We start from the raw sequence: 22,475 nt of genomic DNA, 5'->3' as shown, positions 1-22,475 counted from the left end.
GTAGGTCCAGACTGAAATATCTCAACAACAATTATCTGGAGTGCCATGAAATGTAGTACATATATTCATGGTGCCCAGAGGATTAATACTACTACTGACTTTGGTGATCCTCTGGCTTTTCATCTAGCGCCACCATTAGTTTCACATTTGTGGTTTTGAGTTAAATAACTCGCTATATTAACTTTTGGATAGATTGTGATGAAATGTGGTTCACGCGTTCATGTTCCCCAGAGGATGAATTATATTAACTTTGTAATAACATTTTAGTGTGTAGCAATACTTTGGTTTATGACCAAATAACTGCAGAACTGGTGACATTCCCCTTAGCTGCACTTTGTGTTTACTGCATGCAACAAGGAGAACATTATACCCGCTAAACATTAACATAGTGAGCATGCTAACATACTGATGTTAGCATTGAGTTCAAAGTGCCATGTGGACAGTTAAATGTCTTTTTGTTTTTTTCATGCCAAAGACCAAACTAAAAGGTTTGACATTTAAAAGGGCCAGTGTGTAGCATTTAGGGTCATCTATTGGCAGAAATAGACAATAATATTCATAACGTTTTCATTAGTGTATAATCACCTGAAACTTATAATCACTGTGTTTGTGAATCCTTAGAATGAGCCATTTATATCTACATAGGGAGCAAGTCCTCTTAACGGCGTCCGCTATATTTGTACAGTAGCACAGAACAATAAACCAAACACTCGGGACATTCATGTTTTTAAAATACTAAATCCACACACTGGCCCTTTAAATCAAAGTGGTGGCATACAGTTACAAATAGTTTATGGCAGATCCAGGGGTAGTTTTCTGAATACATATTTCTTACATTGTTAACTTATGATGAAAACTCGACCCCATACTATTGAACTATCATTTAAAAAACGAAATATGACTTGTTGACATAATCAAACATGTAGGGGTTTTAGGAATTACTATAAAGGGCTGAATTGTCGAAAAATACGGTAACTACTGAACATCTGGAAACACAAGTGGGACAGCTGGAGGTTAAACATGACGTCTTTTTAGACAGCACAACTCTAACAAACATTTAATGAACAGACAGCGACAAACAAAGTTCACAGTCAGAAACTGTGATTCAGTCAGTTAGCTTACCTTCACAGCTGATCATGTTTCACATGTTTTTCAGTATAATATGACAGAACTTTTATGACCATCATCATTCATGGGAAGAGTAAACTGGTTTGTGATTGGCCGCCTGGTGTCAATCTAAATCATATATAATGGTAAACATAGTTCTGTTAAACAACCACCATCAAAACTCTGGAATACTTCAACCACAAAATGTCCATCTGTATATTAATTACTCACCACACGTTGCTTTGAATTGTTGCAGAAAACCTGTTTTTTCTCGCGTGCCTCCACGGTGAACCGAGAATCAAAAACCCCAGAACAGTCTTGATCAATTAAATTAATGGAGGCCGTATATTACAACAGCAAGTCATCAAGACATCCATTCACAAACTCTCACACAACTCGTGCAGTACAATCCAAGCTTCATTTATCCACTCGTAAGCTGAATACTTCCCAAACACGTGCATCTTTGCTAAAACTTTACTATCTAAAACACTTTGGACTCGCACGGACCAGTGGCACGCCTTTGCTAGCGTGAGACTGTTGATGCAAAAGTCTTTTGAATAAAAAGATCTGGGTCAAAATGCATGTGTTTAGGAAGAACTGAGCATACGACTGGAAAAATGAAACTTGGATTAAACTGCTCGAGTTGTGTCAGAGTTTGCAATGTTTTGATACAGTTTTGCTGTTGTTAAACGCAAATCCCCATTTGCTTCATTCGTCAAGACGTTTCTGGCTCCATCGAGACGTTTTGTGATTCTCCTTTCACCGTGGAGGCCTGCGAGAAAAACTAAGTTGTCTTCAAGAATTCAACGTAACATGTGGTGAGAAATGTATGTTGTGGGTGAAGTTTTCCTTTAAGATATTTTTTTAAAAGGGGCAGTTCACCCAGAATTAAACACACACACACAAAACCTCCACCCAAATAAAATGGAGGTAAATTAATTTTAGTTTGTGCTGCTCAAAGTGTTTAAAAATCACGTTAACAAATGTAATAACTACTGGGGTTAATCCAGCCAACATGGTACTATTAGCATCCGAACACAAATGTGGCTCTGTAACACATTGAGTCATTATTATTATTATGCATCGAGCTCAAAGTCTTATGGAAGTTATTGTTATTTTAAATGGCTACAGTGAGTCTGTTGATGGTTTTAGCAGTTCTACGGCTCAGTTTGCGTCATGCTAGCTGTTTTGTTGCGTGATGCCAAAACCTTCGCCATCACACATGACATTTACACTAATTGCTTTCGTGACTAAGTACTATTTTAATTGCTGTTTTGTTTTGTTTTTTTGCAAACTTGCATGCAGCAGAAGTAGCTGGAAATACAGCCTAATAAACAACTTGTCATCCAACAGCTGAACCACAATTTCTGGAACCACATGAGGATGAATTTAGTAAGTACACAGACAGAAAGTATTGCTACTTGAAAAGTCACAAATCAAACAAGGAAAAGTAAAAAGGACTTTATCCTTAAAGTGGAATTATTCTGTAAATGTAATCAATTAATGTTGTGCTTTCCACGTCCCGACTGATAACTATAGAGGAAACTATAAATGATAATAACATTGATCAGCTCCTCAGTAAACAAGAACCAACCCCATCTTCTTAAAAAGTCATTCAGGAGAGCAGTTGTGGAGGAAACCCAGAGAGTGAATTTAAAACAATAGAAATAAAAATAAATTAGTTAAATTCAATCAATCACACAAATAAAACTACTAATCTTTGAGCTCAGTTTGACATAAAATACACTGATGTACCATTAACGGCTCAACTAAGATGATAAAATAACTTTAAAGTCAACGTAATGAAAAAACACTGAATAAATCCTAAACTGGTCCAACAATACTAAAATGACTTAAATAAAAAAAAAAGAAATATATTTCAGGATTGTCACATAAAGACTCTGATATCTGATTCCTCCCTGAGTTGGGCCAACAACAACAACTACTACATCGCTCCTCTAAAAAGCGGTTTGATATGTGACTATTTCTGTATTTGTGACAGCTGATATCTTCATAGCTCTTCAGGATATGAGGGCCTTTTGTGGAGGATAAAGACATTTATCGATTTGATTTCTCTTGTGGGATTTGATGGAAGAAAAGTCTGTTCACATTTCAGCCGGAGCAGAAGATTTTCTCTGAGACCGCTGGCATCACTCATGTTTTAAAGGAGGGTCCCAGGACCGTTAACTCATTCATTTCAATAAGGTGCTTTTCCTCGTTAAACTGCCTCGTCACGACTCCATCTCAATGCTCAAATAAACAGAAACCATACAAATAAAATCATCCATTCAAACACCTCACAGGAAAAAACTCAAATCTCCTGCCACCGTTCTGCATCATTTTCTCTTTCTGTAAAGAATAAAACTTCCCCGTCGTTCTGGAGGACCTGGCGACTGCGGCGGCCATCTTGTTTGTGGCTCACAGATGGGAGGAGGTGGAGAAGCAGAGTTTCAGGGTGAAGGGGTTGGAGCTGTCTGCAGGTCAGAGAAGGGAGAGCAAGTATATAAATAAACACTGTTCACAGTGGATGTGAAGGTTTTCATTCAGATATAATAAACGTAATGAATCTATTTTACATGCAAACATCATGGAGTGTGCTGAGCCTCCACCCCAGCAGAGAGATTGTGTCTATTCGTTGTTGTTTTCTTATCAGATCAGTGTGAAGCCTGACATCTAGTGGTGTCTATCAGCTGTCGACGTTAGATGATGTCACCACCTGAGTTCAGCCAGCAGCACTACGTAGTTCATCAGCCATTGTTTTTATAAACTCTCACTGTTGGTGCATTCAAAGACACTGGGACTTCTAAGACTTGAGGGATGGCTGCTGAAAAGCAACTTTCTAAAAAAAAACGTTTTCACACTATCCTATAAACAACGCCCAGCTGTGCGTTGAGCTTATTGGTAGAGTGAGCATGCTAATATGCTAAAATGAGTATAGTATGCTAACACATGACAGCACGTACAGATTTAACTAACATACTACGATTTTACTGATTTTCAACATACTAAAGTCAATCAATACAGTGCTGACTCCAAAATCTAAGATAATTGAGATTTGCTGAGCGCATCATCACACCTACAGTCAACGATATCTTTTTTAATTAATGTGTTTCTTTACTTTCTTTCTGATGGATATTTATTTCATGTCTGTGTACAGAGCTGGAGCCAGGATGGGTCAGCTTATCTTAGCATAAAGACTGTACAATCACTACCACTCACAACACTTTGTTTGTTTAATCTGTACACAAAGAGAAGAAGTCACACGCTGGAACTATTTCTTGAAGATCAGACGCTGTGACTGCAGATCTTCCTGAAGTCTTGTTGTCTCAGTGAGGTCGCACAGAAGCACCGAGCAGATGGATAAACCGTTTGGTGTTTGTCAAGGTGAGGCAAAAACAAAAGGTACCTGGCGAACTTGGGTTGATAGTTTATTGGACAGTCACCACTGCATTACCAGTGTGTGTCAGTTAGTTGAGTACTTACTGGGTATTCTGATCTGGTGGTGGTTGAGGACGGTCAGAGCCTCCACAGCATCGGTTTTACTGTCGAACTCCAGCAGACCAGACAGAGTCTTGGAGCTGGCTGCTGAGATGAGGAGGAAGAGGAAGAGGGGGAGCATTGATAAGGAAGAAGAAAAAGGAGAAGAGTGGAAAATATGTGTCTGAGTTGAAATATGTCAGCTAAACATATATCTTCTATTTATAATTTATCTAATAAGCATTAGTAATATTTTTTTCTATAGCTCTATGCTGTGTGATTGGCTAAACTCACATTTGGCATCGAAGACCTTGAACTTAGTGAAGGCGGGAACGTTGTATTCAGTACAGAGCTGCAGATGAGAAACAGAGAAGAGAGGTTTTTTAAAGGCACAGTGTGCAGGATTTGGTGGCAACCAACGGAATAAGCCTCTGCTCACTCCTGACTTTCTAAAGACTGCGGTAACGTGAGTCACCGAGTGCAAAACTGTAGAAAAGACATTCGTCGGAGTTTTCATAGCTCCACCATCTCGTGTCACTTCTGAATGCAAAAAAACAAGTAGGCGACGGCCAAAAACCAAGACGGACAATATGCAGAACGTGAGGCTTCAAAACAGTAGACCACAAACCAATGGGTGACGTCATGGTGACTGTGTCCACTTGTTATATACAGTCTATGTAGCAAACAAGATAATATGGTTTGTGCCTGCAGGTTTCTGAATTGCAAGAATGAAATGACGAGAGAGTCCGCCTCCCAAACGGCATGCTTAAAGACTCAGAGACAAGCGATTAAAATGATTCATGAAATAGGGTCGCTTAGCTCGTCACCATAAATATCGTTTTGCAGAGTTCTTGACTCAAACGCAGGTGGCGAGTGCAAAGTCAGCACAATCCATAGAGCCATAATGGCCATGTTTATGGGAAATGCACTCGGTTGAAGTTTCCAAAGTGGTCTTCTTCATTCCACCAAGAGTACAACTAGAGACCAGAGAAGAAATCTTCTCATCTTGTATAGCATGTTAGTTTTATTAAAATACTACAGATTCGGAGCAGAATCAAATTTAAGTTTAAATGAAACACTGATCAACCTTCGACAAGGACTTTATTTCATAAGCATTTTGCTCATAAGCAAAGGTGTCCCTCAGAGCTCCATACTGGGCCCCATTCTCTTCTCAGTTTACACCTCGTCAGAAATCTATCTCAGTAATCCAAAATGTGTAACCAATAATACACCTCGTGCAGGTGTGACCTCACCTTGTGCAGCTGGTGCTGGCTCAGGGTGGGCGGGGCGTTGTAGAAGTGCAGGACGGCGGAGGGCGGCTGGATGATGTTCCTGCTGCTCTGTGCGCTGCTGAAGCGGTTGTTTCTGCTCAGACTGAAGTCCTGGTAGCTGCTGCTGCCGTCGGCCAGCTCAAACACCTGACTGGGAATCACCGCCTGCTGTTTGGACACACTGAGGGGTGAAGGGGGGGGGGGGGGGGGTAGGGGATAGATGGAGGGATATCTTTCAGTCTATTTCATACTTTTATGTTTCAGTGACATTTCGGCTTGATGGTTGGTGCAAAAAGAAAGGTCAGGAGGTTGCTATAATCACTAGGATTCATCCTCTGGGGACAATTAATATCCACAGCCATAGTCATGTAATTTTGGTCAGCAGTTATTGAGATGTCAGGACTCACCAGACGTTGAGTTTTTTGCCAAACACCTTGATGCTGTTGAGGTGAGTCACGGCCCGGTCCACCGCGTACTCGTCCCCCATCTCCACCAACGCCGTGCCGGCAACGCTCTTCATGAATTTCACCTGCGAACGCAACCAATCATGTCGGGTTTGTAAGAGGGATCATTTCTTCCAGATGATTGACAGGTGGCAGAACTGTGACACATCCATGACCCCATCGCTCTGAGGGTCAGCACACACCTTCTCCACGTTGCCGTAGAGACAGAAGAGGTTGAAGATGCAGCTGCAGTTCATCTTGTCTGGATGGAGGCCGCTCACCATGGCGACTGAGCTGGAGGCGCCGTGGCCCAGGAAGGAGGAGGAGGAGGAGGAGGAGGAGGAGTAGGAGTGGGAGGTCTTAGGGAGGAGCAGCGGGTAGGAGATCATGTCCTGCACCTCCTCACTGCTCCTCCTGTACCTGCAGTTCCCAGGCAGAGGCAGCAGGGGGCAGTGTGAGCCTGCAGAGACACACAACACTCTGGGATTAGAAACACTGGAGGACTGTCAGGGATCAGGATGAGACAGACAGACAGACAGACAGACAGACAGACAGACAGACAGACAGACAGACAGTACCATAACCGTTGGATGGATGCTCTCCCAGTATAGCCTGCCGCTGCCTCCCCTTTCCCCTCTCTGCAACACACACAAACACAGACATCTTAGCCAAATAAGAGCTCACAGGAAGGCTGTTGCTAGTAGCACTGTCTCTTTCTCTCTCTCTCTCTCTCACACACACACACACACACACACACACACACACACACACACACACACACACACACACAGTGAAGTGGGTCTTGCTGTAATGGTCGGGGTTAGCAGAGTCTGACCCACATAAGGCCAGAGCAGCGGGAGGTGAAAGTGAACGCTTCCTCTCCGATGAAAATCTATTTTCGGCCTCCACAGCAGCATCAGCAGCTTCACCAACCACCTTCAGACTGCAGTTTAACCTTCGAGTCTCCAGGCAAGGCTCAGTGAGCTGCTTCACCTCCACACCAGGAACATCTCCACACAACCCCCCTCTCACTGCAGCTCGGATCATTTCACCGAAGAATATGAAGTACTTCCTGAATGACTGGCAGAAGGTCAATCTCACCGTAATGACAGTTCAATCAGATTGAACAGATGACTGCATGTGAATGCAGAATCTGTAATCAACGGGACAAGATTTTGCAATCACAAGTGTTCTGCTTAACATTTGTAGTTTTGCAGTCTAAGTAGTATTGACCAATCACGTTACAGCGGGCTTTGGTTGCATGCAGGTTAACAGTCGAGAGCAAAAGAAGCGGTAAACATTGGCTGAAATGAAATCTCAGAACCCATCGGCTCTCGTCTGACGACAATTTAGGCGTATAATGATAATAATAATGGTGGAAAAATAACTATATACTAATACTAATAATGATAGCAGCAGTGGATATAATAATATTTAATAATAATGATAATAAATGCATTAAAGGTGTCATTAATAGTAATATAAATGTAACGAATAGTGGAGCCGGTCAAAATGTTTGTACAGTAGCCCAGAACGGACAAACTGAACACTTAGTATAGACCAGTCCATTCGTGTTTTTGCCTTTGCCACCGTAGCTCTCCTACACATTTAGCACAGGGGAGAAGTTTCAGTTGGTTGCAATCTGCAGCCTCACCACTAGATGGCGCCAAATCCTACACACGGGCCCTTTAACAAACGTGATTTTCATGATCACACATTGTGCAAAAACCAAAAAATGTGTTCACTTCCTTTAGTTTTTCTGCCAGACCCAAAGTGTTGTGTTCAGGTGTTTCTTTGTCTTCACACCAGACACAAAGCCAATTTTTCGCCTGGCGCTATTACATATAAAATCAATCAAGATGCAAATGGAGACTCGCAAATCTATCAGCATTGCTATTCTCCTGACTTCACCGACTTCCTGACGTTGCTGAATCAGGAATGGAGAATAAGCTCTTCCTCCTCCTTCGTTATGCGTCTTGCGTCAGTAACGCGAGGTGAAAACTGATTGAAAGCTCCCTGACACAGAACAACCGACGCAACAACACTTGGAGACACCTGTGTGTGTGTGTGTGTGTGTGTGTGTGTGTGTGTGTGTCTGTGTGTGTGTCTGTGTGTATGTGTGTGTGTTGTCCTACCTCGCTGCAGGAGGAAGGGTTTGGTGTAATCCCAGCTGCTGTTGTCATTGCGGACGACGTTCAGTCTGTTGGGCTGCAGGGGGCGACAGAGCACAGCACCTCTGGGTGGGTGTGTGTGCGTGGGCTGCTTGAGAGTGAGGGTGTGTATGTGTGCATGCACCCGAGTGTGTGTTTGTCGAGAGCACCGTGGGTGCGCGAGTGTGTGTGTGTATGTGTGTGTGTGTGTTTACCCGAGCGTATTCGATCTTGAGCGTGCAGCAGCCGGCGTAGATGTCGGCTCCGTTTAGAGCCAGTTTGGCCTTCTGAGCGTCCTCCACTGACTCAAATGTTAACGAGCTCGTTAAGGATGACTCACCAGGAGGAGTTTAACCAGCCAATTAGAGTAGAGAAAACAACACCACAATTTGATTTTCCTCAAATTCAACTCAACTTCAACTAATCCTCCTCTGCCCTTCTGTTCTCATCATGTTGCATCTACAGCAGCTGATTTTGTATTTTTACACTGTGGAGATCTGAGTACTGTCTCCACTGACGTGCAACTACACACACACACACATACACACACACACACACACACACACACACAGTCAGGATATTCCACCATGGCCTGGATGCCATTGCGCTTGAAGATGACGATGCGTTGGACGTTAACGATGGGGTTACAGACGGTGTAGAGAACATCCTGAGAGAGAGAGAGAGAGAGAGAGAGAGAGAGAGAGAGAGAGAGAGAGAGCACACTTATGACTGGCAGAAATCACACAGCAAGAATAACCCAACTCTATTTTTTATTTCAAACATGAAAGGTTTGTGGTTGGATGGTGGAAGTTGAGGTGGAGGTCTTGTTCAGGTAGAGGATGTGGTAGATTAAGAATTAGACATAATTTAAGTGTAGGCTGGATGAAGTTCTGGTGAGGGAGGTGCAGCTGAGTAAAAGGAAGTTTCTTTTCCAAACATGAGAGAGGGGGTTCTGCTGGACTCACGGTGGTGATGGGGTACAGCGGGTTCTGGATGGACAGCAGCAGGACTTTGTTTCCGCTGGTGGGGTCGTCTGCGTTGGTGGGTCTGGTGATTCTCTGGCTGGTGGAGAAGTTGAAGAAGGCCTGCTGCTCGGCGACGCAGACGGCCTCACGACCTCCGCACGACACGCAGCGCTCGGCGCTGTCCACGGTTTCGAACTCCACCAGAGCCTGGCGCTTAAACGGCATCATCATCACGTAACTGCCGACAGAGCAGATGAGACAGGTTTGTCTTAGTGTGAGACAGAGCTTCCGTCATTTTGTCATTTTATGTAGTTCTTATCACGCTGATGTATGTTCAAGTGTTCAGTTTTATGACAAGTTTGGTTTTAATTAGCTATTTGATGCAATAAAAAGAGGTGGAGTCAGGTAGGTCTGAGTCAGCAGACACGCAGACGATGTTTCCGAGACATGAATTGCGAGTCTGTGGAACAGAACGGGGGTCAATTTGATCTTAAATGTTTTCATAGAGATATTAGGGTTGGTGTCTTTCTAGCCAAACAGTCACGTGGTGCTAACGTAGCAGCTAGGTGGCTATCACGCTAACAAGCTGTGCCCTGTGTTCGGGTGAGAAAAAGGAAGGAAAGAAATTCAATCACTCCGTTAAGTCGGGCCTTGGTCGGCCTTGATACCGAGGCTCCAGTCCCCCGATCACTACTGCAGACTCATGGCTTTAAAGCGCAGAAAACATGGCCGCCCCCGTATCTGGGATATTAAGGCTTCTCTTTTGTACAGTCGGAGGAAGTAGAGAAGTGCCGTCCATTTTTTTAAATACATGACAACATAACATAACTTTCTATCGTGTCCAACAACTCACCACCCCTCTGTATCTTGTGACCCCATTGTTTAAACCTATAACTTGGTTTGTGATTGGATGATTGATCTGAATATTACTGGAGTCAACAGAAACATGCTTTCTACAGGTTTTAATATCAAATGATCAACGTAAGGCTGATTGATTAACCAAATGACCAATTGTCATAGACATCAGTTATATATTTCAGACTTGAAGGATTAGAAACACAAGTCACATTTCTCAATACTGATCCTGGCTCTGTAATTTGAGAGCTTCCATTCCTCTGTCTTCTTCTCCTGAATATTTCAAAAAAGAAATGTTTCACGGCTGTGCGCATGGCTTGGTTTTTATCACCACTTTTGAGAGTTCTTTCAGCTCTGTTAATGATCTCTTCAACACAATCTGTGATCTCAGCGGTAACACACACACAGAGCTCAGTACAGCACCACACTGATACATCTGCAGCGGAACTGATGCCGACAGAGATAATGATTCTTGTCGTAAAGGATGCTGACTCTGAAACAAGAAAGAGCAACTAGAAAAGTGCGTGGCTGCTACTGCCAGAAGACATTGCCAGAAGACATTGCAATAAAAATGGTGTATGAAGAGCTAAAATCGTGGGATGACAGCAAATTATTGGGAAAAATTACAGAATAATTCTCAAGCTCCCATTATACACACCCATTATAAAATCTGAAACGGTGCCAAAATGTTCCTGAAACTTTAACTGTGATTTCATGATAACTGTGCTAGCTATCAAAATACCAATTTGGCCCAATAAAGTTCATATTTTTGATAACCTTTTAAACTTCAAATAATTTTTCTACGTTGGAAGTATGGCGAGTCAGTATGGGCCTAAAGAGTGGTTTTTTTTAGCTCTCTTCACTCCAAAATCCAATGTGTGTGTATGTGGAAAACCCGAAAACCGTGAAAAACGGCGGTGTGAATATCTGAGAAAAGTCATAGCACACTTTTCCCTATCAGGCCTCACATTTTAAAGTATTTTGATCAGGCGGAAACCTCCGGTTACAAGCCGATGTGGAAGTGTCTTAAAACTTGCATTCTCTCTCCCGACCACCGACTCCTCTGGATGCAAAAAGAAGTCAGATTATATAGAAGTCTATGAGAAAATGACGCTACTTCTCACTTGATTTATTCCCTCAGTAAACATTGTAAACATGAGTTTATTCTGATGGATAGCTCAATAGTGTAAACTACCTGCTACATAGAGAAAGAGTTCAGTGTCAGTAATCTTTGGACTGCGTGTGAGAGAAGAGTCAAAGGAATATGTGCGGATGGAAATTTATGTATTTGTTACCAGATGTTGCCGAACTTGTCGAGCGCCTCCACCAGATCAGCCTCCACCACGGCGTCACAGAGGCCCCGGACGTGGACGACCGGAGACGGGGGGATGCAGTGACTGTCCTCCACACCGTCCTGCAGAGAGAAGACAACTGAGACAATGAAGACAATCTACACTAGAAAGGTGCATTCAGTACAGTGACGATACTCTTTACTGCTGATACTTTAAATACATGAAGCTCAGAATACTTGTGTACTTTCACTGCTGATACTTTAACTACATGAAGCTGAGAACACTTGTGTACTTTCACTGATGATACTTTAACTGCATGAAGCTCAGAATGCTTGTGTACTTTTACTACAGATACTTTCACCAAGCTAAGAATACTTGTGTTCTTTTGCTGCATGAAGCTGAGAATACCTATGTTCTTTTACAGGTGATACTTTTACTGCATGCGCTTAGAATATGTGTGTACTTTTACTGCTGACACTTTAATTAACTACACTAAGCTGATAATACTTGTGTACTTCTACTGCTGACACTTTAACTACATGATGCTGAGAATACTTGTGTACTTTTTAACATATAGAATGCAGGACTTTTACTTGCAATGCAGTATTTTTCATGGTGCTGTTGGTATTTTTACTTCCGTTTTGTGTCTCTTTGTTTAGCTTTTATCTGAAACTCGATGTGTCAAGAATATCTTGAGGTCGATGGCAGAGGAAGTAACGTTGGTCTAGAGCGTTAATAGAATATAATACAACTTTTATTGATAGTCATGGGTTGTTGCAGGAGGCGTTAAAGGCGTGTGGAGCAGAAGACACCAGTGAGGTGCGGGTGAGAAAAAAATCAGTTACAGTGAGAAGATCTTCTCACGTCGACAGAGCGACAATAAAAATACGTGTACTCAGGAAGCGCTGCAGGTTTTGCAGCCTGACCTGTTTTCCGCTGCAGGTTCAGACGCTTTACACCAACGCCTGCAGGAAACTGCGCTCCGAATGGGGCCTTTTGGGTTGATGACCTCTCTAGATGATGTGATCTGACTCACAGCATCAGTCCAACAGATTTTGCATTGCGCTTTATCTTCGCCGACTAAATGACACACGTACAAACTGTTTCCTGTAGATTTAAAAAGCGTTTAAAATGTCCATTTCCCTCTTTCAAATGGAAGGTCTGTATTCCCAGTTGATGGATATATTGTGTTTAGCGACGCATTGCGACGTCGTGACGGCATAGCGGCGTGTGTTCATACTTCTTGTCAAGATGGCGAACACACATTTGGAAACAAACCACATACTTCAACCATGACAACTGGGTTTGGATCTTACAAAATGGTTGTCTTATATTCGGTTCAATATGGTCATTAAATGCAATGCAACATTTAATTCTGCTTCGTTCGCTCCAAATATGCATAGCAATACACATGTGTATCTACCTTTTGTTTTACTTAAAAATTCGAAATCCTTCAATTTGTATTAAATTAAATTGAATATTTTCTTTGTTTGTTTCATTATTTTTGATATGTATGTATGTGTATTCAATATTTATTTGTATTATGGGTTAGGTTTATTCTTTGTAATATGGTATATACTTTAAGTTGATTGAAGTTGATGTTTCATTATTATGCTTATAATTAACCTACAAGCATGTATCTGTACACACGTGCTTTTTTCCTTTTCCTTTCTTATACATTTATTTTTTTGTAATGCACAGATGGAAATGTTTGAAGCTGGAACGTGCTATAAAATAACAGCTTTCCTGGAGAGTCGACACAGTGGAGCGTCTTGACCAGTCGACTGTAGAAGTGTGAAGCACGTTTGCTTCGACTGGCAGGTGTTCAAAGCCTTTGACAGCAAACTGTGGCTGCAGCTTGGTCGCTCACATTTTTTGCTTGTGTGGCTAAATTATTTTTGTCTGCAGTGACCAACCGAGATAGCAAATTGTTAACCTCAAACACGTCCCTTCTGAGAAACATTTCTACAGACTGTGGTCTGTTCAGACGAGCGCGCACTCGACTGCACCTACGCCAGGCTCGGTTACTGTAGCAACGCCAAGCAGGAGGCAGGTGGTTGAAACACGCCGCGGCGTTGAGGAGGAAGAAGAAAAGGTGCTACAGACTATACTCATGAGTCAACAATACAGAGACTGGATGTTTGTTTTTAGTTCACAGCTATCTTTGTGACGACAATAAGTAGAGAACATGCTCCTCCTCTTTCTCCTCTGCAGGAGTACAGAGCAGGTGCAGCTCACACCGGCCTTTTTTTGGTGAATGCACGTGTCTTTATTACATGTGTGTGTGTGTGTGTGTGTGTGTGTGTGTGTGAGCGTTCACTGACATGTTGTTTCATTTCCGTCAGGCTGCTGTATCATTACAGCTTCGTCTGACTCTCATTCTCCTCCTCCTCCTCCTCCTTTCCCATCTTCACCTCTCCTGCTGCCTTCGCCTTTATCACCTCCTCCTCTTCCTCCGCAAGCTAACAAGCCTTTAACGAGGCTAACGAGGCAGGATGATACATCATTTATAAACCCCTAGGGTGGGTGTGTGAGGGTGTGTGGACAGAGAGGAGATCTGAGGCTTTGTCCCTGTGCAGCTCCTGTAAACAGACAGAGGTCTGTGATGTCTGATTGACGTTTAAAACACAGACTGTATTCTGTATTCAGTCTACTGAGACTGCAGCAACACGGAAAGTTTAAAGTCCTGTTAGCGCCTCCTACAGGCTACAGCGATCCTTACAGTTACATTATCAACAACATCTTATCGACTTTTACCACTGGGGCTAAACATTTTAAATTTGTCGTGAAGGCGGCGCTGGAGGAAAAGAAAAAACAAACTCATCCTTTGAGGAGCAAGAACGGGATCAGGACATTTACTGACAACTTATCAAGATGTTAGATTTTGATGTTTGGCCTCATGGTGGCGCTGGAGGAAAGGTCAACAGGTTACCAAAAAGCATTACCTGACCCAGATGGTTTGTTACACAGAACCACCCGAGAAGCCGTCAGTGGCCTTTTTTACATGAACACTGATATTCCACTATTATTCCAAATATGACAATATGTAAACATCATATTTTGCATATGCTAAACTAGGCCTTATTCCGAATGGAGCATTTACCGATTAGCATTCGGAATATCCGTTTTTACGAAACACGGCCTCTTTCCTGTTTACGTGTGCGTTGTACACAAACCAATCAGCCAATAGTTTGCAAAGCTGGTGCAAAAGAAAAAGCTCACATTTCTGCTCGGAGGGAGAAACGCACCTACTTTTAAGCATTATGAAGGACTTGGATACCAACAGGTTTTTGGATATGCAAACATATCGCAACACCAACCTTTACAAGAAGGTGGTTGAAGGAATGAAAGAGGGAGGCTGTGTTCACACGGTCCAACAAGTCCACCACCGGGGGAAAACTAGAGGCAAGGAAGCAATGGCACAAGCAGCTCCTGCTGTTCCACTTTTCCACATTGACGTGATGAATGACATGTCAGGGCAGCGACTCGTCAAACACAGCGCGGAATGGCGTCAACGTGGGATTCGCTGGATTTGGATGAGTGATGAGGATGTAGCATGGGTCGTTTTACGTTCATCGAAATATGCTCAGCTGCATGTAAACGGGAATATTAGTGGAGTATTTATTTTTATTAACCGTGCAAATGGATAGGAATAGGAATAGAAAAACTGAATATTTGGTGCGTTTAAACGGAGTCATTGGAAAGCATTTGAAAAAAGGGCAGGCACTTTAAAAAATACAGGTGTTTGAGTTAGGGTTAGTCGTGATTGGTCCGTGCTCTGGCTGACCGGACACACACGTATTACCTGAAGCCTGGCAAGATAGATTCTGCGAGAATCCAGCTTCTGTGCAAGGTGAGATTGGATGAATCATCCGTCAAACTCTTGCCGAAGCTTTTGGCCAGTTTGAACTTAGCAGCGTTTAGCATCAGTGGTAGTGAAAACTAGAGTAACGATACAATTTATGCCCTGCAGAAGCAACTCACACTGGTCCAGCCGGTCATCCTTACACCACTACACTTTGTTAACTGACTGCTGCACTTGCTCTATGGGTCCATGGGTGCGAAAGATCTCTGGAAGATTCGGGTAATTTCATCGGCCTCATGCCTCACTTTTATAGGAAAGAATGGGAACCCGACTCCAACGCTGTATCCAGGTCTTTTTATACATCCACCTTGAATGTGTGTTAATGTCCCCAAGTCTTCAGTTCTGTCGAGGGAAGCCAATGAGGAAGTGTCCTAAACCTGCATTGTCTTGACTGACCAGCAGGGGGCGACTCCTCTGGTTGCAAAAAGCAGTCTGATTGTATAGAAGTCTTTGAGAAAATGAATCTACTTCTCTCTTGATTTTTTTACCTCAGTAAACATTGTAAACATGAGTTTATGGTCTCAATCTTTCAAGTCTTCTTCAGTACAGCATGATGTTCATTTAGTAAATGATGGTCTGTTTAGAGAAGATTTGACACTACCACAGCGTCACATTTCCGCAGTCCAAATATGGTCACTTGCGTTTACTGGTTGCAAAAATACAAGATGGCGACGGCCTAAAGGCCTAAACTCAAAGCATCAAAACGGCAGTTCACAAACCAATAGATGATGTCACGACAACTAGGTCCACTTATTATTTACGGTCTATGATTTTTCCACAACAGGTTTCTGCAAATGGTTCACAATAAATGCCCTGTTAGAAAATTGAGGGATTCTGTCCAATGAAATGCTTCAAGGCTTTTAATTTTAAATGTATACCGGTACAGGTGGTGTTGCATTTGCATTAACTGCATAATGACGTTACAAAAATGTAACGAGAGCAGGCTTGATGTCAAAATCAGAGAAGAGATGGCTCACTATTCAAGATTTTAAAGGAGGCGTCATACTAACACATGACCAAATATCAATCAGAGTGAATTAGTTATGAAGGCATGTCTCTAGTAAAAGCCTGCTTCATATGAATGCCCCTCTGCAGTTGGTGGACAAACCAATCAATGGATGGATGAATGGATTTATGAGGGAACTTGTTTCAGCGTTGTGTTTAGTCCAGCCGCCTGAATAAAGAAAAGAAACTCATTCAGTTTAATTTCGTGATTCATTTTGTACTCAGACTCATTCTCTGCATCAGTCGCTCCGTTTACTGAAGAACTCAGTTCTCGGGTCAGTTCTACACCTCGACCGGTGATTTCTGTTTGATCTTCACTCTCTTATATTAAAACCATAAAGAACCTGAGATCAAAGGTGCTTTGATGTCGGCTGAAGTCTGCAGACAGCTGAATAGTATAATCCACCGCAGCACTGCAGGACATGCAAATCATCAGGAGGTAAATTAAAACTGACCAGTTTGAACGGTGTGACTGGCGTGTAGAAAGACAGGAACTGTACTTTTACTGGTGGTTTTATTAATTTAATTTTTAATCTGGTTCTGTCCTGTTTGAGAGCACTTAGCTCCATCAGCGAGGAGGCTAATTAAAAAAACAGGAGCTGTCAGATTTAAATAATTCAAATGTTAAAACTGGTCTGTAGCGTTGAGATGTGGACAGACTTTCTGTCTGTCTGTCTGTCTGTCTGTCTGTCTGTCTGTCTGTCTGTCCACAAACAAGCTTCAAACTGACTTTAGCCTCTGCCGGTCTAAACATTGTTGCTTGGTGGTCTGTCAGTCCCATGATGCTCTATGTCTGCAGAGCATTGACTCATCAGTTGAGAAGGCAGGAACCAGCAGCCAGTGGGCTGTTTGATCAGTCTTCAATAAACTGTCTTACATCCTCCAGTGTGTCAAGATAAAACACACACATGCAGACAAACTCACATTTACCGAACATTGCATTGCATCTATCTCTCTGCATCCCTAAATCAGAGCATCTAGAAACTCAGAGAAGATTTCTTAAACCTCACAGAACCATTGGAACCGGAATACCTCTAGAAACTCCTACATCATTCTAGAAACCTCCTGCAGGAGATCGTAGTACGTACACAAGGACCTTTTTACAACCTGCAGGATATATCAAACCTCTTACAGAACCGCTAAAGGACCACACCCTAAATATAAATCAGACCTGTAGCATCATCTTCTCCTGAAGAACCAAACATCCTCCATTACATATACCACATTTGAAACCCTTTTTAAGTTTCTTGGGACGCATGAATGCCTGTGTGATCAAACCTAAACACAGAGAAGGTTACAGACTCTCGCAGAATACCACAGGTACATTTATCAAAGTGAACAGATGGCCAGGCTTCCTGCTGAGTGCGGCCACTTCCTGTCACGGCCAGAACCTCACAGAGAGGCCAAAACGTCCCACCGAGCAGAGGACCAGAGCCGCGGATCACGTGGACATGAAAGATAATACTAGAATACAAATATAGAAATATCTGCAAGCTACAGGAGTCTGGCTTATAAAACAACTCTTAGAAGTCTTCATGCGGCTCATCGAGCTTTACTGGAGCATCTCGGTGAAGTGCTGTTGGACGGGTAACTAAACACTGTGTTGAGGTTGATTACGAATACAGCATAGATAGACTGTATAAAAGTAGACGTAGCCTGCAATTCTGAAGCGAATGCGTAAGTGTGTTAAACTGGCATTCTTTCTAATGGCCAGCAGATTGAAGTCAGATTGTATAGAAGTCTATGAGAAAATGACCCTATTTCTCTCTTGATTTATTACCTCAGTAAACATTGTAAACATGAGTTAATGGTCTCAATCAATAGTTTCAATAGAGCATGATGTTCATTTAGAAATGTATGGCCCCAGTCAAATTTACGATGAAGCAGGGTATGCTTTAGGGGCGGGGCAACCTTGTGATTGACAGGTCGCCACCACGTTCATTTGTCAATCAGGATAGAGGCGTTGTGACACGTATGCCTCCCAAGCTCCACCCTCTCTTCCAAAATTCGGTCACATCTGGCTCCAAAAAACCAAGATGGCGACAGCAAAAATGCAAAACCCAAGGCTTCAAAACAGCTGTCTACAAACCAATGGGTGACGTCACAGTGGCTACGTCCACTAGGGCTGCAACTAACGATTGTTTTCATCAACGATTAATCTGCTGATTGTTGGTCTACAGGTCGAAACAAAGTGAAAAATGTCCATGCCTCCAATAAGGTTTAGGAAAAGATCCTTGTTTGCGTTACAATAACGACAGAAGTGCCGTTACTGAAGTATGCAAGTTACATGAAAAACAAATCAATGTTTGTTTGTTTGGGTATTGGTCGATAAGTACCGATATAGATCCAGCTATTTGAGTCAGTATCGGACCGATAGCAGCTCTATTCGAACCGCCAACTGTGATGATCTGCACTTCCTCCAGAACATTTAAACCTTCCTATAGCCTACATGAAGCTCATTGAGCCTTCTAAACCCATCTCTTATAAAGCTTTTAATTTTAAAATAATAACAAAAAAAGGTTTCTCCAGAAACATGACGCTGCAGCAGAGAACATTTCTGAAAGAACGCCATGAACAAGCATCTTCAAAACCTCTGCTAAACCCTTAAATGACCCACTGTGACTCCGTAGAGGCTGTAAAACATCCCCAAATAAGCTCCTCCTGAGGAAACGATACATCTATTAATGCTGCATGAAGTTTAATGCCTCTTTATTGTCAGGGCTTTATTCTGCAAACTTAGACCTCTCTGTCATTTGTAGCTACAGTGAACTAATTTCATTTAAAATATTTTTGAATACTGAGAACAAGTGCAGAGGGAATTATTTTGTGTGTGTTTGTTTTTTGTTAAAGGTAAATTAGTGGAAACTTGTCCATAATACATACATTATTAATATTCTTAGCGAGATTTCAACAGCAGGATTGACAGAAGCTGTTCCCCACCTTCGTCCCTCGGATCCTGCGGCTCCTGCTCTCGGTGCCGCCGCTCCCCGCTGCCTCCTCTCCGGCGGAGTCCTGCTCCCCGTCCTCCAGCTCCTCTCCGCCGGCCTCCTCTTCCGTCCGTAGCCGCTTGGCTGCCCGGTGGTATCCTCCTCCTCCTCCTCCTCCTCCTCTGTCTTCTCTCTCCTCCATCACGGACGAGACGGTGAATTCACGGATGAAGATGGTCGGTTTAACGGAGGAAGAGACGGTAACACCTGCCAGGACTGAACCTCTCTCTCTTTCTCTTTCTCTCTCTCTCTCTCTCTCTTTCTCTCTCCTTCTCTCTCTCTCTCTCTCTCTCTCTCTCTCTCTCTCTCTCTCTCTCTCTCTCTCTCTCTCCTCTCTCTCTCTCTCTCTCTCCTCTCCTCTCTCTCTATAGATAGGAAATATACTCACTCCGCCACAATGTCAAAAGAGCAAAACACAGACGCTCACATTCAGCGTCATTATTACCATATTTGGATTAGCTTAGACCACGTGCAGAGATGATGACTGATTATTTGGTTTTGCTTGTATTATCTAAACTGATTCTGTCTGCAGTGGAGAGGTGATTTTAACATCATCTGTTCTGCTCAATGATTTTAAACTGCATCACTGCAGCAGCCTCTAGTGTCTGCTTGCTTCTTTTTTTTTTAAATGCAAAAAAATTGGGCAAGGAGCTAAAAAAATGAAACCATGTCCACTTTCATATGAGGAAAGCCTCTAAAGCTTTTATTTCTTGATTATATGTCAGTAAAATCAAATACATCAAATAAATGTAGAGGAGTAAAAAGTTGAATACCTCCCCCTGAGAAGCAGGCCTAGAAAGCCTAGACAAAATGTTAAATACCCCAGTAAAGTACCAGTATGCCTTGAACTTACACTACTTGAGTAAATGCACTTACATCAATGACGAGCTGAAAACTTAACTAGTCTCAAATCATTCCGACTGAAGTCTGAACTGAAGGAGAAGAGACGAGGAGATGTGCTACTTTCTGCTTGACGCGAGACTCAAATGAGGACAGAGTCGGTCGTCTCTCTGCAGCTGCTTCCTCCAGGTGGAGCACATCTGTTAAACTGCTGCACCTCAGCATCTGAAGATTGTATATTTCATTACTATGAATCAATTTGCATTAGAACATCCTATATATTACACGTTATAGTTATGTTGACATTCTGTAAACCTCTGCGGTATCAATGTGAACATCTGAAGCTGCAAAACAATTTACAACCGACTGACATAGCTGACATAGTTTTTATGCAGAGGCGTTGCAAAATGGATCAATAGCGCTCTCTGTTGAGTAGCCCCCTGCAGTGCGTTTTACCTCGAGGTTTGACATTTAGTAGGAATATGTAACAATACATTAAAAACCGTGTCTTGGAGGTATACTAAAAACCCAACAAGAAGTAGCCATTTTGAATTTGAGCCATTGAGGGTTTTCTTCCAACTTTTTAAGGCACTATACTTTAACGCAGTCCTCCAGAGAACTAATTAGATCAATTTCAAATTTAGTCAGAACAATTTAAAGGCCGTTATTATAAAAAAGTTATCAAAATCTTGAGTTTTTATGGAACGACCATACCGTGGTGGCCATTTTGCGCGATTGGCCATGAAACAGGAAGTGGTTTTAAATCAGCACGCACATTTCTCAAAGATTATAAGCGACCAAATGTGGTCCAGAAGGGCCTCAAGACCTTCATGATTAATTGTGAAGATTGTGAGTTTTTATTGAACGCTGCTGCTGTGGCGATGCATTATCCGCCATGACACAGGAAGTTGCTTTTTTAGTGGGCTGGGTGCTCGAAAACTCGTGAAACTTTGCACACATGTCAGAAACAATGAAAACAGATATCTGATGTGGGTTTATGGCTCGGCCATGAAAAGTTGGCTCGCTAGCCCCCCCTACAAAATTAGAAAGTAGTAGCCCTTATGGATTTCCTTGGAAAGCACTTTGTCCTGGCTTGGAAATGAGATTTTCTATAAATAAAATAAAATGGTGGTGTAGATTGTGTGCAGTGGCAGTGAGAAACTTCCATGCGGCGACATCTCCTTGTTTCATTAGGACTTTTACAACAACAACAAACACACATCTTGATAAAAAAATATTTTCTTCTGGAAAGACAGCCATGTGTCTGTGACATCAAGAGTGGCCGTAGGTGACCTGTGTGTGTGTGTGTGTGTGTGTGTGTGTGTGTGTGTGTGTGTGTGTGTGTGTGTGTTCAGTTTCACACAGATTTGTTTTTCAGTATTGATTTCATGCTGTCCCACGCCAGTTAGACACAGAGCGCTTCACTCTGCTGGCTCTCTGTATAGACACTTATCTTGTGAGCACAAACTAAACAAAAGAAGGGAACAATTGAATTAAATTAAGGGAACAAATAAAATATGCATACAAATTAGTAAATTGTGGCCTCAAGATGCATATTTTTTCTCTATGGCCTCTCCAAGGCTCTGTAAAAAATACTCCATTATAGGTTAAATTCATGAATTAAAAAGTATTCCAAACAAAATGTACATGCTGAATTGTTGCGCGGGGTCGGCTTTTATTATTATACTATTATATGAAATGTCTCTACACAGCATGTTTATAACAAAACCCTTGTGGACGTTTCAATTATTAATATAAGCTGATTGTTGAAGCATGCCCTGAGCATCAGCAACATTCATGTTGTAGTGTTTTCTTTGCTTCCACTTCTACACATTGTATTATTGCCTGCTTGTTATTGTCTTATCTTCCAACTATCTCCATCTGACTTCCTGCAGGCATGTGGTAGAGTGCTGCTGAGTCCTAAATAACTGCACTTAATGCTCATTCGTCTCAAAGTCAATGGGTTTGTGGTTAGATGCCTAAAATAAGGTCTGTGGTTGACAGGAGCTGAAGGTATTCGAGCATGAAAAGAGGTCGTTGCTAACAAGTGGGTAAAGGAGACTACTGAACATCATCACTGAAACACTTAGTTTGTAGCCTAACTTAGCTTTTTACTTCTGCTGATTGCATTCACCCTTTAAAAAATCATAAAACTGGTGTTCTTTTGTGACGATTATCATGCTGAGCGAAGACGTGTGAGTCGCATGAACTTTTGTTT

At 42.3% G+C, this 22,475-nt stretch overlaps 1 protein-coding gene across 1 annotated transcript; it reads right to left on the bottom strand.

Annotated features, from left to right (window-relative positions):
- Positions 1-3,452: 3,452 nt before the first annotated feature.
- On the bottom strand, positions 3,453-19,677 carry LOC306696685 (heterogeneous nuclear ribonucleoprotein L-like). The gene is made up of 13 exons (XM_079160356.1): positions 19,371-19,677; positions 11,564-11,682; positions 9,414-9,651; positions 9,019-9,115; positions 8,664-8,749; positions 8,434-8,506; positions 6,877-6,936; positions 6,502-6,758; positions 6,263-6,384; positions 5,838-6,036; positions 4,879-4,936; positions 4,591-4,689; positions 3,453-3,581 (listed from the first exon to the last, which is right to left on the bottom strand). Exons 1-13 carry the CDS (start codon positions 19,557-19,559, stop codon positions 3,526-3,528), a joined length of 1,653 nt encoding a protein of 550 aa, XP_079016482.1. The 5' UTR covers positions 19,560-19,677; the 3' UTR covers positions 3,453-3,525.
- Between the last annotated feature and the right edge of the window lie 2,798 nt (positions 19,678-22,475).

Source organism: Pholis gunnellus, assembly GCF_910591455.1.
Source record: "Pholis gunnellus genome assembly, chromosome: 5".
NCBI lineage: Eukaryota > Metazoa > Chordata > Actinopteri > Perciformes > Pholidae > Pholis > Pholis gunnellus.
Note: the sequence above shows the minus strand (reverse complement) of the source record. Positions and strands in the feature narration are given on the sequence as shown.